Raw genomic sequence first — 16064 nt, forward strand, 5'->3', positions numbered from 1 at the left:
GGTGCACTGTGCCTTTGTTTGCATGTGTAATAACAATAGTTAGACTGTTTTCCTTTAGAAAAGAAAAAAGAAAATGTCTCATTGGGACACTATTTTTTTACAACAACAGAAAAATAAATAAAATAAAACCCGGATTTTCAAGCCATGTATGAGACCTGTCAGTGAAACGCAACCTCGCGTAAAGTATTGATAAATAGTGATTTTTTAAATAAAAGTGATTTTAATCATATACAGTACAATGCAATAAACAGATATTTAATAAATTCATGCAAATGAATATTGTAGTTCAAGTGAAATTGTTCATTTAAGGCAGATGAGGACCGTTGGAAGAGGGCGTCGAGCTAAAGCAGCTAGCTTCCAACCTACAATCTGAGGGAAAAGTGTTTTATTACTTTACCAGATAATCCATGTAATGCCTCGAAATCTCTCTGTCGTCCTCAGGAAAGTGAAATCCAGGCTGAAGTATCAGATTTCCCAAAGAATTGTCCGTGTAACGCGACTGCATCCAAAAACTAAGGCAGTGTGTGTGTGTGTGTGTGTGTGTGTATGTGTTATGTTCCCCGCCTCTCCCTGCGTTAGAAAAACATGAACGTTAGCTATCAAATACCTCACAATAGCAACAATAAGCCGCCTTTTCTCTCTATATTAGACTTACGAATGTTTTAAGATGTCTTGTTACACATTCATAAACATAGCTTCGTAGCACTTCTCTTTATTATTAATCCTTAAAAATAAACAATTAACAAAACTCCAGTGAGTGTCAGTGTGTTTAAGGTTTTGGGCAGGCTAAAAAAAAAACTGCTAGCACGAGTTCACGTCGATGCTCTGTCGCGAGACTTCAACCTGACGTCACGCGAGCTAATCAAGCTAAATCTAGTACAAAAACTCGATAAAACTCGATCGAGTGTGGTTTAAAACATAAAATTTGAGGTAATATTATATCAGTTGTATAAAACCGAACTGTTTCCTGGTGTCAATCTGGCTCCTAAATGTCACTTTCGGAACGAGCTCTGTGTTGGTCGCGTGATCAAAGTCGCTTCCCATTCGCCTCACAGAAAACTGTTGCTAGGAGGGTGTTGCTAGCACCTATGACGCGGGAAGAAATCCGCCATTTTGGAAAGGTCCATATTGTAATACATGGAGTTTATGTAGAAATCCTGATTAAATCAGGTGTAAATCAAGCTTAAAATAAATTTTAGATGTGGTGTAATTGTACATACACAAACACTACGCAGTGTTATTGAACCCAATTCCCATAAACTGTGTTGCAAAAAAAAAGGTATAAGCTGATAAATATAAGCTTAAATGATTACCAAGATAGAACCTACCATTTTTTAGACATATTTATATTTACTACACACTAATTTAAATCAAATTGTTTTCAAATTGTAAATCAATTTGATTGTAAATCAAATTGTAAATCAAATTAGAGTTGTTGTTGTTATTCATACAACACAATAACTGACATATAACCAGCATTAACAAGCTGACAATCATAACATCTAAACTGCATTAAATGTACATTGGATTATCTTTTCAGCGATATGTTGATCTGTAAGTTAATCAAATAACAATGTCAGTAAAGTTAACATATGTGACAGAAATAAGTTACATCATGTTAAATACACCAGACAAGAACTTGACATTTAACAAATATTAAGAAATGTTTGGGAATAAATTACTGATGTGAAGTAAAAGATCCTAATCCTGTCTAAAAAATAATAATAATAAATTAAATACACATTTTGTCTCAGCTTTAATATTTGCAAAGTGCTTTTTTGCTTTCTTGGTGTGAGATATCGGCAATTCTTACATCCATATCGGCATTTTGAGAGAAAACCTTAGTTGATGCTGTATATTAGGTTCATATAGTGAAAAGTTGCCCTTTCTAAGATGGCGGAGCTGTTGACGATTTAGCTAATGTATGCTAGAATGTGTGACAGGAGGTTCAATTAAATATATTTATTGTTGTGGCGCCATCTATTGGTCAAAATAACTAAAAAACGTTATTTAAAAGCAAATGCCAAACAACATAATTGAATAAAAGTTTGTTTTACGATAACTTGCATTTTATTCATTAAGTTTAATATATTAATATCTAAGGTGTGTAAGTCTAAGATGAATTCCAAGTCAAACAGTGCAATCAGTATTCCCTGGTTATATTTTAAAGGTTATAAAATCTTTTAACACATGGCAGTGTGTATGAAAAGTCTTATTCAGTGTCATAAAGGTGCAATAAAGCTGATTATGAGTGATTATATTGCTTAGACCGCATCATTAATCATAACTAATGTGTCAAAAGATCATTTAGTGCAATCAAAAGCATGCTTGTCCTGTAATCTTCAAGTCATGTAATTGCGGGGGGGGGGCATTCCCGGACATTTTGTGTATGATAAAGCGTATTCAAGACATTAAACAAATGTCAATATAATTTTGTGACTGCATCATTATCCATGTCAGAGCACAACCTTCAGTCTAACATATATTTTCAATCTAACAGTCTAACAATATAATTTCAGTGTTTTTCAGTATTATTAATAAGGTATTTGTCCAGTTTTACGCACAAACATATTATTAACGTCCTTTAATCATTGAATATAAAGAAGAAGAAGAAGAAGAAGAAGAAGAAGAAGGTGAGAAAACAATCACAAGGGTGGAATTCCTAAATATACAGTAAATAAATTATAGTCTATATATAATAAATGTTATGCTGATTATATAATTATCAGTTGTGTATACTATTTATTCATAACAAATAATTTATTGCAAAAATAATAATTTATCATTTAGTTTATGGATAAATATGCATTATGTATCTGTGTATTAGTAAATCGTTGGGAAACAAGTATGTTTTCGTTCTTACAGCAACTTGTTTTATTTTTAAACGTTATTCCAGGCTTATTCGTGTAAAACGAACTACGAGAACGTAAAGAACATTTAGGTTGATTAGGTTTATATCCCATTATTTCGATGTTAGCTCCACCCTCGATTATATTCTTGCGATGGGCATCACGAGTCATTTGACCGATTCGATTCTCTTGTATAAACTCGTTTAAGCGAATCAAACTGCGTGAATGTTTATCACCTGCTTGATTTATAAATAAATAAATATATATATATATTTTTTTTTTTTTAAATGAGAAAAATATCAAATAACTTGTAAATTTATTCGGGATATATAGCCTTATTTCAAGATTAGCTCCACCCTCGATTACAGGAAAGCGACGGGCTCCACGAGTCATTTTATCGATTCGATTCTTTTGTATAAACTTGTTTAAGCGAATCAAACTCAATTTGTTAGACTTATTACGCCGTGGAAATATTTTGTATTTTGCAAAACACGCTCACGTCTTTAAGATTTTGTCCATATAACAATCTTTTTTTTTTTTTTTTGTATTAGTGTCAATATAAAACTGTACAACTGGCACGTTTAAGAGCACATTTTATAATTCATAATGCAAGAAAGTGTCAAACATTCAGTATAATGCAATATAATTATATGTGAAAGTTAGTTCTCTGTAAATTAAAAAAAAACGCACCAAAACAAAAGCCTTCAGATGACTATTTTAAGGGATTCGTTCAAAAGAGTCGATTCGTTCGTGAATCATGACTCCTGAATCGTCCATCACTAGCTGCGGCCATAGACCGCAAGCGGAGGGAGGAGGAGGCAGGGGACTAACAAACCCCCGACTTTAATCCTGTCCACAAAATAACTTTCAAATCTTTATCATGTTAAAATAGTCCAGTCGCTATCATTTCGAGGCACTTCTGTGGAATTTAAGGACTTAAGCAGAAGTTTGGAAGAAGGCGAAGGAACTTTGAGAAGCTGCGCTTGTACCAGAAACCACACAAAAAAGAAGAAGAAGAAGAAGAAAACTATGGCGCTCAGAGCGAGAGCTTTATACGACTTCGTTTCTGAAAATCCAGGAGAGATTTGTGTGGTGGAAAACGAGATTTTAACTTTATACAGCGAAGCTGTAGTGGACGGATGGTTAGAAGGTACAAACAGCCGAGGAGAGTCGGGACTCTTCCCCGCGTCGTACGTCGAGATCTTAAGAACCGAAGAAGGATTTTCAGTACAAGGCAACGGGACTGCTGGAAACATCTACAACCCCAGAACCGGAAGTGAGTATGCCTACCAAGTGAGAGGGGACACGTCAAGCGAGTCCACCCCTCAGAGACACGGTTATCCTACAAGCCAAGGCAGCGATGACGACTGGGACGACGACTGGGACGACAACCCGACGGCGACCACGACGGCGATGACGACTCACGACTCCAGTGTACATCAGCACAAACATCAACCCAGTCGCGCCAACTCGGTGTCTTCACGTGGCAGCGGTGGTCAGCAAGCCCGAAGCTCAGCGACGGTTGGGAAAAACCTCAACAGGTTTTCCACCTTCGTGAAATCAGGAGGCGAGGCGTTTGTTTTGGGCGAGGCGTCCGGATTGGTCAGGGATAGCGATCAAATCTGCGTGGTCATGGGTCCGTTCGGTCCCGAGTGGCAAGAGAGCCCGCGTCCTTTCACGTGCACCATCGACGATCCGACCAAACAGACCAAATTCAAGGGGATGAAGAGTTACATGTCGTACGGCCTTACGCCCAGCCACACGCAAAACCCCGTGAACCGCCGCTACAAACATTTTGACTGGCTGTACGCGCGTCTCGTAGAACGCTTCCCGGTCATCTCCGTTCCCCACCTTCCCGAGAAGCAGGCCACGGGTCGCTTCGAGGAGGACTTCATTTGCAAGCGCAGGAAGGGTCTGATCTGGTGGATGAACCACATGACGAGCCACCCGGTTTTATCCAGGTGCGACGTCTTCCAGCACTTCCTGACCTGCAGTAGCAGCGACGAGAAAGCCTGGAAGCAGGGGAAGCGCAAGGCCGAGAAAGATCACTTGGTGGGCGCCAACTTCTTCCTCACCATCGTCCCGCCGGCCACCCCGCTCGACCTCCAAGACGTGGAAAGCAAAGTGGACGGCTTCAAGACGTTCACCAAAAAGATGGACGAGAACATCGTGCAAGTCAACGTCACCATCGGCGAGTTCGCCAGGAAGCAGATGACCGGGTTTAAAAAGGAGTATCAAAAAGTTGGACAGGCCTTTCGGTTGCTCGGGCAGGCCTTCGAATTGGACCAGCAGGTGTATTCGGTCGAGCTGAACCAAGCGATGGCATTCACCGGGGCCGCCTACGAGACCATCGGGGACTATTTTGCCGAACAACCTCGCCAGGACCTGGATCCGGTGTCGGATCTTTTAGCGATTTACCAGGGACATCTAGCAAACTTCCCAGACATCATCCACGTTCAGAAAGGTTGGGGGAATTTTTGGAAGTTGCATGGTTGTGTTTTTTTTGTTGTTTTTTTTACTAGTTGCATGAATGATGTCTAGTTGCCATGGCTGCAATGGTTTTCATTAGACCTTCTGTGAATATGAAGGGCCAAATGGTTCAAAATACATCAATTCTGCAGCCGTAACGCATGCCAGAACGGTGCAAATTTTGTACGTCGCGCTGTATATAACATCTACCGAACGTCTACGTGGTTTCATCAAAGAAATTCTTACTGTTTTTTTTTTCTAGCGTCGATAAAAATAGTCGACAGTGAATTTCATTATAGTTATCGTTATAAGTCTACGAAGACTGTCAAAGCTGTTTAGCCTTTTATTTATTTAATTATTTATATTAATCTAGCAGCGTTGATCATCGTAAGATGGATTCGTGCACGTTGGGAGTCATCAAGCACCCAGGTTATCAAGCCACCATCTTGCTTTGGGTCCACATCGAAGGTGCTGTGAGTCGATCACAAAAAGAGTCGATTCCCTGATTCCCTGATTCCATTGAAAACTTAGAGAGTCCATGGACTGAAAAAGATTCGCCTCACACGTACAATACATTTATTATCCGAGGGTTTTTTTCGGATGAAGAGCCCTCCATTGTCCCTTTACTTGGAATTTGACTCAAATTGAACGAATTCGAACAAATTAGCCCTCTCAGTTCACTGCGAGTAAAAAGTGAAAACGTCCACAATTCCAAGACCTTGAGTTCGTTTGGGTGTGTGATTTAGAAGGGGAAAAAAAAGTGTACTGGATAAAATCCTCATACCATGACAGATTGATTAATAACTTTTTTTTTCTAGCCTTGACATAGCCATGTTTAGTTTAACATCGACGTCCCTTCTTCTTCTTCTTCTTTGATGAGGGTGTACTAACATCCAGGCGAATTGGAGGCCGCAGTTCTGAGAGCGCCTTAGCCTGAATTCCTAAGAATTCCGTAAGCCATAAATCAGAGTTTCTTATCCGGTCCAAGTTTGGATGAAAGTGTGCCTCGAGTGGAGCGGAGCGGTGCAGGTTTGTGTAGAACAAAGGAAAAAGTCAAGAAAGAAAGAGAAGAAAGAAAACAACATCCCGGTTGAATTGACTCATCGTGCGAGCTGTGTCATGACTCATCATCATGCCGTCTGTTCTCCATCACTGCTTCATCATGACTGACTCGAACGCGACGGGGATTCGTTCGTGTTTGTTTAAACACTCCATAACGCGGACAGTGATCATATTAGCATGTTAGTAGGATTTCTAGATGCTACCTGGATTACACATTTCTACATCTGTGTACCAGCGTCTTTCTTTTTCTTTAGAGTTACCCGGATAAGACCAGCTCATTTATTCACCGATATTTAAAGTGAAAGTCTGAATCCGCACCAAACAACGGCTGATTAAATATCAGGTCTCCAACATGGACGATCTGCAACTTTTCTTCGTGTTTGTAATGCTCTCCAGAGTTCACAATGTCCAGTGAGGATTTAACGCAGAAGTTGCACGCGTATAATAAATACTACAGGCTATTCACAAGTTACACGAACGTTACGCACAGGGGGCGGAGTCTGTCTAAGTCCAGCACTACCGTCTTGGACAGTGTTAAATACATATCCGTGACGCCATTCGTTAATTGATAACGTCGTCCTTTTAAAGCCTACATAAAGTTTTTTTTTTTGTTTGTTTGTTTTGTTTTTTTAAAGGACATCAGAGGTGCTTCAAGATCATCCCGATTATTTTGAGGAGCGAATTTTTAACGGAGAAAACGTTAGACGAATTTATTATCAGCTGTAACAGTAGCGGATGAGTGTTTGGTCAGCTTATCCTTCAAACCGCGGGCGCGTTTTCTTTGCGGGAGAGCGCGTGGAATGAACACAAACGTTGTTCATCTGATGGAAATCAAGCGAACCGTGTGATATTCAGGAGAGCTCGCGGTTTTTCAGCATCGCAGCGGATTTTACGCAGATTCGGGCAGAGACGTGTCGTGGCGTCATCACGACGGCGCGTTCGAGTCCCTCTCCGAGTCAAACGAGTACAGCTAAAAGGTCTCGTTTACCAACAAACATCACTGCAAAAGACAAATTTTGTGCGATCGCAGTTCCGCCGATTTAAAAAAAAAAGTTACATAATAAAAAAAAAATTTTGGGGGGGGGCGCGGGGAGAAATCCGAAATCCTGTACGTACTGATTAATTTGAAAATAAAAATAGTGGCTACTATTAAAAGAGTGATAAATTCGCCTACATCCTGCACACGTTAATATTTCATGACCACGATTTAGTAGCTTAAGTATCATGAGGGAGCAAGATGCCAAATACAAGGATGTGCTGGATCAAGCGCTATTCTACAAAGATTCTGCTGAGTGATGAGTGTTTACTTCGATTTAACCAAAATCTGATGAATCTGATCATTACAAATACCACTATTCACGTAGTGACACTATAAATTTCAATGCTTACTAATTTCTATCATATCATAATATGCATTTTACAGCAGAGGTTAAAAGAAACGCTATTTTTGTCTTCAGTCTGCGCTTTCTATCGCTGATTTTTTGTTGTTGTTGTTGGACGTGTAACCAATCAGCAATAAACAGAGCTGCTAGCCCCGCCCTCGAGCGCCTATTTTGAGCAGGCCATAAAAAACCATTCAAGTGGAACCTTTGGTACTGACCAAGTGGCTAACGGGAAAAAAAAAAAAAGCACAGCTCCAGATTTCGGTTGCCAAACATTCCAGCTCTTTGTGCAGTGGAAAAGGATGTTTTGTCTGAGAATTTTATTCACGTCTAGTTTGTCCACATCGGGTTTTCTTTCACCAGCTCACATTTAAATGAGTCCTAAAGCATCAGCTGCTTTAAAGCCCAGCGTCTCCGGCTGAGACGGATAATAACCTCGGCATTCGAACCTTTCACAACAAAGAAATGCAAACTACTTGGCTTTAATCTCCAGATTTATCAGCTCATGCCTAGGCAGACAATTCAAATATCAGCATTCTTCTCAATGAAGACTCGGGTCTGTGTTTATCAGATGATCGTTTTGTGAGATTTATTCTCAAAGTTGCTTTTGAAATTGATGAGAATATCTCGGAGATTATCTTGGAACAGATTTTGGCCAAATAAAAATGTTAAAATCACGTTAAACACAGATCCGCTGCCAGATAGAGCTGGTGTAAAAATTCTTTTCCGTCAGTTTTATTTTGTCACGCTGAACTCTAAAGGAAAAAATATATATATGTATATGTTTGCTAGCGCATAACTAGCACGACAAAACCCACAACGCTAGCGATGCGTTCGTGTGCCCACGGAATGAGAAAAACGTTTCACCGCGTCCCTTTCTTTCAGAAAAGATTCACTTAGCCACCAAAACGTGCTTTTAAATGAAACCTGTCAGCTCGTTGTGGTAAATTGAGATCTTAGTAACTAGGACCAGACGATATGATGACATAATATCGATGTTATCGATAAAACAGTTCTTCTCATTTCTTGCGATATCTTTGGATGACGTCGTATGTTTACAATATCTTTATAACTACATCGTCGTGCATGCAAAAATAATACTGACCAGTAATATCGTATCTGGATCGTACTGGATCGTTGTTCCAGTCTGAAACGCATCGCATGAGGACATTAGAACTGAGCCATTTCCTTTTTCTTAGCCACTCTCCGCTACTTCCTTCCAAGCTGAATTTTTCTTCGTAACACCGTTTCTATACAGTGCTGTGAAAAAGCATTTGATTTCTTCTGTTGTTGTGTATATCTCGTATTAAACAGTTTTTAGATCTTCAAACGAAATGTAACATAAAACAAAGGCAACCTGAGTAAACACACACTACAGCTTTTATTTATTTATTTGTTTGTTTGTTTGTTTGTTTGTTTGGAACTGGAAATGTGAAAAACTAATTTCCCCCTTAAACGTAAAATCTGCTTGCGCCACCTTTAGCAGCGATAACTGCAACCACACGCTTCCGATAACAGAGATCAGTCTTTCACTTACTTCTAGGACTAGGACTTACTCCTACGCTTTGGATCGTTGTCTTGCTGCATAATCCAGCCGCGCTCGAGTTTCAACTTACGGACTGAAGAGCGGACATTCTCCTTTAGGATTTTCTGCTAGAGAGAGCAGGATTCATGTTTCCCTCAATTACTGCACGTTGTCCAGACCCTGAAGCAGCAGAGCATCCCCACACCATCACACTTCCTCCACCATGCTTGACTGTAGGTACGATGATCTTTTTGTGGAATTCTGTGTTTGGTTTACGCCAGATGTAACGGCACCCCTGTCTTCCAAACAGTTCCACTTTCCCCTCATCAGTCCACAGAACATTCTCCCAAAAGGTTTGAGGATCATCAAGGTGTGTTTTGGTAAAATTCACACGAGTCTTAATGTTCTTCTGGGTCAGCAGTGGTTTTCACCTCGCCACTCTTCCATGGAGGACATTTTCCCCCAGTCTTTCTGATAGTGGAGTCATGAACAGTGACCTTTACTGATGCAAGAGAGGCCTGTAGGTCCTTTGATGCTGTCTTTGGCTCTTTTGTGACTTCCTGGATGAGTCGTCGCTGTGCTCTTGGAGGAATTTTAGTACGTCGGACACTTCTGGGAAGGTTCGCTACCGTGCTGAGTTTTTCCGTTTGGAGATAACGGCTCTCGCTGTGGTTCTTTGGAGTCCCAGAGCCTTTGAAATAGCGTTGTAACCCTTCCCAGACTGATGTACTTCAATCACCTTCTTCCTCATCATTTCTGGAATTTCTTTCACCTTTGGCATAGCGTGTTACTCCGTAAGACCTTTTAACCAACGTCACGCTGTTGAAAAAGTTCTATGTAAGTGTAGATGTGATGGAACAGGGCTTGCAGTAATCAGGTCTGGTTGTGTCTAGTCCAGCTGAACCCCATTATTAATGCAGTTTCATAGATCTGGGGAATTAGTAACGACGGGGGCAAATACATTTTCACGTCATTTAAAAACTGTATTGTGTGTTTACTCAGGTCGCCTTTGTTTTCTCAAAGATTTTGTTTTCATTTCTGAAACTATTCAGATCTACACAAGCAGTGTAGAGTAGATTAAACAGGCAAATCTGTTTGCTCTAAAGCGAATACGTGTATATACAGTACGACTCATTAAAATAAAAAAGGAGCTACTTTCTTTCGAGTTCCCGAGTCGAGGAATGTTTTCTCTGGTTTGTCCTAGTCAGTGGTCGGAAATACGAGTCACGGGTTTTATGTGGGAACTGGGAAGTTTCCGACTTCCCTCTGACCTCTTGTTTGTGCCCCCCCCCCCAGGTGCTCTGACCAAAGCGAAGGAGAGCCAGAAGGACAGAGACGTCCCGGCGGCGCACGACATCCACGAGCGCTGCAACATCATTTCCTGTGCCACGCTGGCCGAGATCCAGCACTTCCACCGCACCCGAGTACGCGACTTCAAGGCCCAGATGCAGCACTACCTCCTGCAGCAGATCTCCTTCTTCCAGAGGATTACAGCCAAACTGGAGGAAGCGCTGCACATGTACGACCAGGCTTGAAAAAGAAACAGACAGCAAGCCTTAAACTCTGCAATCCTGAAAGAACGTGTACAATCAGGACATTTTAATACTGCACGCTGTAGACGTTCTCGTCACGTCTCTTAATCAGGAAAGATCCGGAACACGCGTACGTGTAGGACATAATATGTAGACAGAACAGGGGCCCCGAAAAAACGCAGTACGTCTCGCTCGTATTTTCCGTTTTTGTAAGAAAAAAAAAAAACAATAAAGACATCCTTTTTGTCTTTGTTTGGTTTTTTTTTCTTCTTCTTCTTCTTTTTTAATATGGGTGTTTAGTGTTCACTAAACCTGAAATCAGAATAATTTACTGAGTAATAACATCAAGCAGAAACAATTAATATTAACATCAAAATAATAGTGCAGAAGGATCAATAATATACAACTGCCGTTCCGAATATCCACTAAATAAATGTTATTAAAATATTTTTGTTGGATTTGGACGGTGACATCATTTTCATAATTCTGCCTCTGTATGCCGGTACAGTGGGTTTGAAATGAAGCGATCAAGATGTGATTGAAATTCAGTCGGTTTAACAAAACTATCGCTTTAACCGTTTAGGAATTACAGACATTTTCCCTCCATATTCACAGGCTCAAAAGTAATTGGACAAACCAACATAAGCATAAATGTTAGGATTATTTGTAATACTTGGATGCAAATCCTTTGCAGTCGACGGCTGCTTGAAATCTGGAACCCACGGACATCATCAGATGCAGCGTTTCTCCCTTGAGATGCTCTGCCAGGTCTTTACCGAAGCTGTCTTCAGCTGCTGCGTATTTGCGGGTCTTTCTGCCTTCAGTTTCTTCTTCAGTAAGTGAAAAGCAGCTCAGTTGGGTTGAGATTATCGGACATTTAAGAACATTTCATTTCTTGTTCTTAAGAAGGCCTTGGGTTGCTTTCACGGTATGTTTTGGGTCGTTATCCGTCTGTACAGTGAAGCGCCGTCCTGCAGCGTTTGGCTGAATCTGAGCCGAAACTATAGCTCTATACACGTCAGAATTCATCCCGCTGCTTCTATCAGCAGTCACATCATCAATAAACACCAGTGAACCAGTTCCATCGGCTGCGTACGTGCCCATGCCATAACACTGCCTCCACCAGGACAGACGATGTGGGAGGTTCTGGATCATGAGCTCTTCCTTTCCTTCTCCATTCTCTTCTCGTGCCATCATTCTGGTACAAGTTCATCTCGCATCAGAACCAGTCAGGCTTTTTTTTTTTTTTTAGCAATGTCTAATCTGGCCTTTCTGTTCTCGAGTGTTCCCACTGGTTTGCATCTTGAGTTAAACCGTCTGTATTTACACTCACGAAGGCGTCTCTTGATTGGAGACCCACCTCCTCCAGAGTCTTCCTGACGGCTAGAGCTCGTGAAGGGTTTTTTTTTTCTTCAGCAAGGAAAGAATTCCTCTTAATTTGTCAGGAAATAACAAAATGTGTCACTGTCCAAATACTTATGGATATAACTAAGTTATAAGGGCAGTTATTTAAAAAAAAAAAAAAACTTATATAAATAATAACAATAGTAAAATAAACATTTTTGTTTGTAAATTTGCTATAATATTTTGTTTGAAACTGGCTTAAAAAACTTATTATATAATATAAATATAAATATTTTAGTGTTCAATACGTCTAAATTCAGGGTAATTAGAGAGTAAGAACATCAAACAAAAAAAGGTATTAATTTTCACTTCAACATAAGAAATAAATTAATAATAATAATAATAATAATAATTTTTATTTAAAATTCACTTACAAAAATTTACATGAGAAAGTTACTTAGAAAAATATATAACTAAATAATAATAATAATATTAATGATAATAATAATAGGTTTGTTTGTGGTTTTTATTTGTAATATAAATGTATTTCGTGTTCTATAAATCTAAAGAATAAATAGATTAAGGAATGTATTAATATTCACGTTAAAATAAGAAAAAATTATATTTAAATTAAAAAAAAAATTTTTTTTAAGGTTTGTGTTTTGAGATTTAAAGTCACTGACAAAAAGATTTTAATTAAGATTTTATTTAGTGGATATTCTTTAGCGGATATATATCATTTTTTTTTTCAACGTGCACATGTACACTCTTTGAAAGCATTTTTTTTTAATTCAGTAACTTTTACGATCTAACCACGTTTGGTTTCCGTTAAGCAGAAACCAGAAAACTAAAGCGTGCATTTACATTTTAAAGCGTTTTTTAACCTGTCGGAGAAACGCAGGCCTCATCGGCTTGAAACCTCGTAACCCGTTTCCTGTATCTGTGTACGTGTACAGTGCTCACCCTGCTTTCGGACAATAATCTTTTCCCTAACAGCTGGAATTTGTGCCTTAGTTCAACTCCCTTCTTATTTCCTGAGTCATGTTTTAAATACAGATCTGTATTTATGAAACTCAGATGTTTTAGTGATGTTTTTTTTAAAAATTATTATTCATATGCTGATCTCGTGTTTTCTGTTTTAATGCAGTGTGAATAACTGAGCTGCGTCTGGTTTAGATTAAGGGCTGACAGAGAGAGAGAGAGAGAGAGAGAGAGAGAGAGCGAGGAGCTCGAGGAGTAACTCGAGAGAAGTGCGACCTAGAAAAAAAAAAACCCCGTGGACCCAAATTGTGTTATCTAGAGGACATTCCAGCCGAGGCGGTGAGGCTCGGGTTGTGGCTCGAGCTCGGTTTACCACAGCGTTTATTATTTATGAGATTAATGTAATATTGAGGATGAAATCCTTTTTAGCGTGCTCGTGCCAGAAGCTTTTGCTCAGATTGTGATGCTGGAATACGAACGTGCTCTGAATTAGCGCTGGGGGAAAAAAAAAAAAAAAATCTGGTTTGCTGTGACCTTTTGTTTGTTTGGACTTTAACAGAGATTCCTAAAACATTAAAGATGGCTAGAAGGGAATATTTTGCTGATTTGAACGAAGAATAAGATGCGAACAGCTGTCTGAAAAACGTTTAGATCGGATTTGATTGGATGTCCGAACAGTGTAACGTCGGCTTAAATAAAGTTTAAAAAGGGGATGAGCGACATGACAAAAATATCAGCATCTCGATACCTGAAGACGTGAAGGTACTTGAAGTACAGCAGTGTCGAGCTTAAAGAGAAAGATTTACGAAAGTCATTATACTTTACTTACTTTTAAATGTCTAGCAAATTAAATTAAATTATCGTGGGGGGGGGGGGGGGGGGGTGTATATATCACGATATAATTGTACTGCGACCTAATTTATCATGATATCGATATCATATCTTCATATCGCACAGCCCTAGTCACTAATATTTCCATTAAGCACTATTCTCCTAGAGTTTGTCCATAAACGTTTCCAAGACCCGCCTACTTTCACAAGACGTGACAGTTTGACTGACAGGGCATACGGACCAATCACAGATCGTTTGGAACATTGTAAATGTGAGTTCCATTTATTAATGCAAGAACGGCTTTCAAGACAGTTCTAGAACTACTCGCCAGCATTCCAGAACAATGTGACATTGCTCTGGAGCTTTTCGAGAACATTCTAGAATTGCTCGACGACATTCTAGAACCGTATGACAACGTTCTCAAACTGCACAGCATTCTAGAACTACATGACATCATTCTAGGACTGCCCGACAACATCCTAGAACTATATGACACCATCCTAGAACTATGCAACAACATTCTAGAACTGGGTGACAACATTTGAAACCTATGCAACAACACTCTAGAACTCTGGAACAGCATTCTAGAACTCCTCAGCAACACCGAGGAACTATATGACAACATTTTAGAACTACTGAACCACATTCTAGAGCTTTGCGGCAACGTGCAACTGTATGACAACATTCAAGAACTACTCAACAGCATTCTAGAACAATGTGGGCATTGTTCTAGAACTACTCAATAACATTTTAATACTACACAACCTACTACAGTATATGATCCCATTCTACACAGAACTCTGAAACAGCATTCTAGAACTACTCAGCAACACCGAGGAACTATATGACAACATTCTAGAACTACTGAACCACATTCTAGAACTATATATGACACCACTCTAATCCTGTGCAACAACACTCTAGAACTAAATTACATTTTTGAACGATGTGACAACATTCTAAATCTATGCAACGCTCTAGAACTATGAAACAGTATTCTAGAGCTTTGCGGCAACGTGCAACTGTATGACAACATTCAAGAACTACTCAACAGCATTCTAGAACTACACAACCTACTACAGTATATGATCCCATTCTACACAGAACTCTGAAACAGCATTCTAGAACTGCTCAGCAACACCGAGGAACTATATGACAACATTCTAGAACTACTGAACCACATTCTAGAACTATATATGACACCACTCTAATCCTGTGCAACAACACTCTAGAACTAAATTACATTTTTGAACGATGTGACAACATTCTAAATCTATGCAACGCTCTAGAACTATGAAACAGTATTCTAGAGCTTTGCGGCAACGTGCAACTGTATGACAACATTCAAGAACTACTCAACAGCATTCTAGAACTACACGACCTACTACAGTATATGATCCCATTCTACACAGAACTCTGAAACAGCATTCTAGAACTGCTCAGCAACACCGAGGAACTATATGACAACATTCTAGAACTATGTGACAAACATTCCTGAACCACTGAACCACATTCTAGAACTGTATACGACACCACTCTATACCTGTGCAACAACACTCTAGAACTATGAAACGGCGTTCCAGAGCTTTGCAGTAACGTGCATCCATGACAACATTCAAGAACTTTGCAACAACATACTAGAACTACGTGACAACATTTTGAGTTATGCGACAGCATTCTAGAGCTACTCGAGGATGATCTAGATTCTAGAACTACTCAACAACATTCTAAAACGACACAACCTCCTACTACAGTATATGATACCATTCTAGAACTGTGTGACAGCATTCTAGAACTACTCAGCACCACTCTAGAACTGCACGCCAGAACCGACACGTAGTTCTTCAAAGTGACTCTGAGCGAGAGCAGACGTGTCAGGAAAGAAGGCCGTTGTCCGTTGCCATGCCGACTGCCGGGAGGGCCACTGAGCTCCTCCTCACACACTGCAACTGAATTATTTACTAGAGCTAATGTTTCTCTTTCTTTCTGCACAGATACACACCAACAGACCGGCACTCAAGTGCTGAAGAATTCGGCACCGCCCCTCTCATGTTCAAGTAAAAATAGCAAATTGGTCATGAAGTAATTC

The 16064-nt window shown here is 39.7% G+C and overlaps 2 protein-coding genes across 3 annotated transcripts in view; one reads left to right on the forward strand and one right to left on the reverse strand.

The window, feature by feature from the left end:
- Nucleotides 1-1082, reverse strand: part of arl15b (ADP-ribosylation factor-like 15b) — a 72695-nt gene extending 71613 nt beyond the window's left edge. The window contains exons 1-2 of one of the 2 annotated variants that reach the window (XM_017488882.3): nucleotides 656-1082; nucleotides 398-570 (exon numbers count right to left, since the gene is read on the reverse strand). In XM_017488882.3, the coding sequence (XP_017344371.1) occupies nucleotides 398-505 (108 nt within the window). In that variant the 5' untranslated portion in view covers nucleotides 506-570; nucleotides 656-1082. Of the gene's footprint in view, nucleotides 1-397 lie in introns of both variants that reach the window. The other variant, XM_047160788.2, reaches the window with a different exon arrangement.
- A 2545-nt stretch (nucleotides 1083-3627) lies between these two features.
- On the forward strand, nucleotides 3628-13279 carry snx18b (sorting nexin 18b). The gene is made up of 2 exons (XM_017488881.3): nucleotides 3628-5313; nucleotides 10584-13279. Exons 1-2 carry the CDS (start codon nucleotides 3879-3881, stop codon nucleotides 10820-10822), a joined length of 1674 nt encoding a protein of 557 aa, XP_017344370.1. The 5' UTR covers nucleotides 3628-3878; the 3' UTR covers nucleotides 10823-13279.
- The last annotated feature ends 2785 nt before the right edge of the window (nucleotides 13280-16064 follow it).

The sequence above is a fragment of the Ictalurus punctatus genome, chromosome 16, assembly GCF_001660625.3.
Source record: "Ictalurus punctatus breed USDA103 chromosome 16, Coco_2.0, whole genome shotgun sequence".
NCBI classification, from domain to species: domain Eukaryota; kingdom Metazoa; phylum Chordata; class Actinopteri; order Siluriformes; family Ictaluridae; genus Ictalurus; species Ictalurus punctatus.

Coding starts and splice junctions, on each gene's coding strand:
- snx18b (XM_017488881.3), top strand. CDS start 3,879: ATGGCGCTCAGAGCGAGAGCTTTATACGACTTCGTTTCTGAAAATCCA. Junction 5,314..10,583: donor CATCATCCACGTTCAGAAAG/GTTGGGGGAATT, acceptor CCCCCCCCCCAG/GTGCTCTGACCAAAGCGAAG.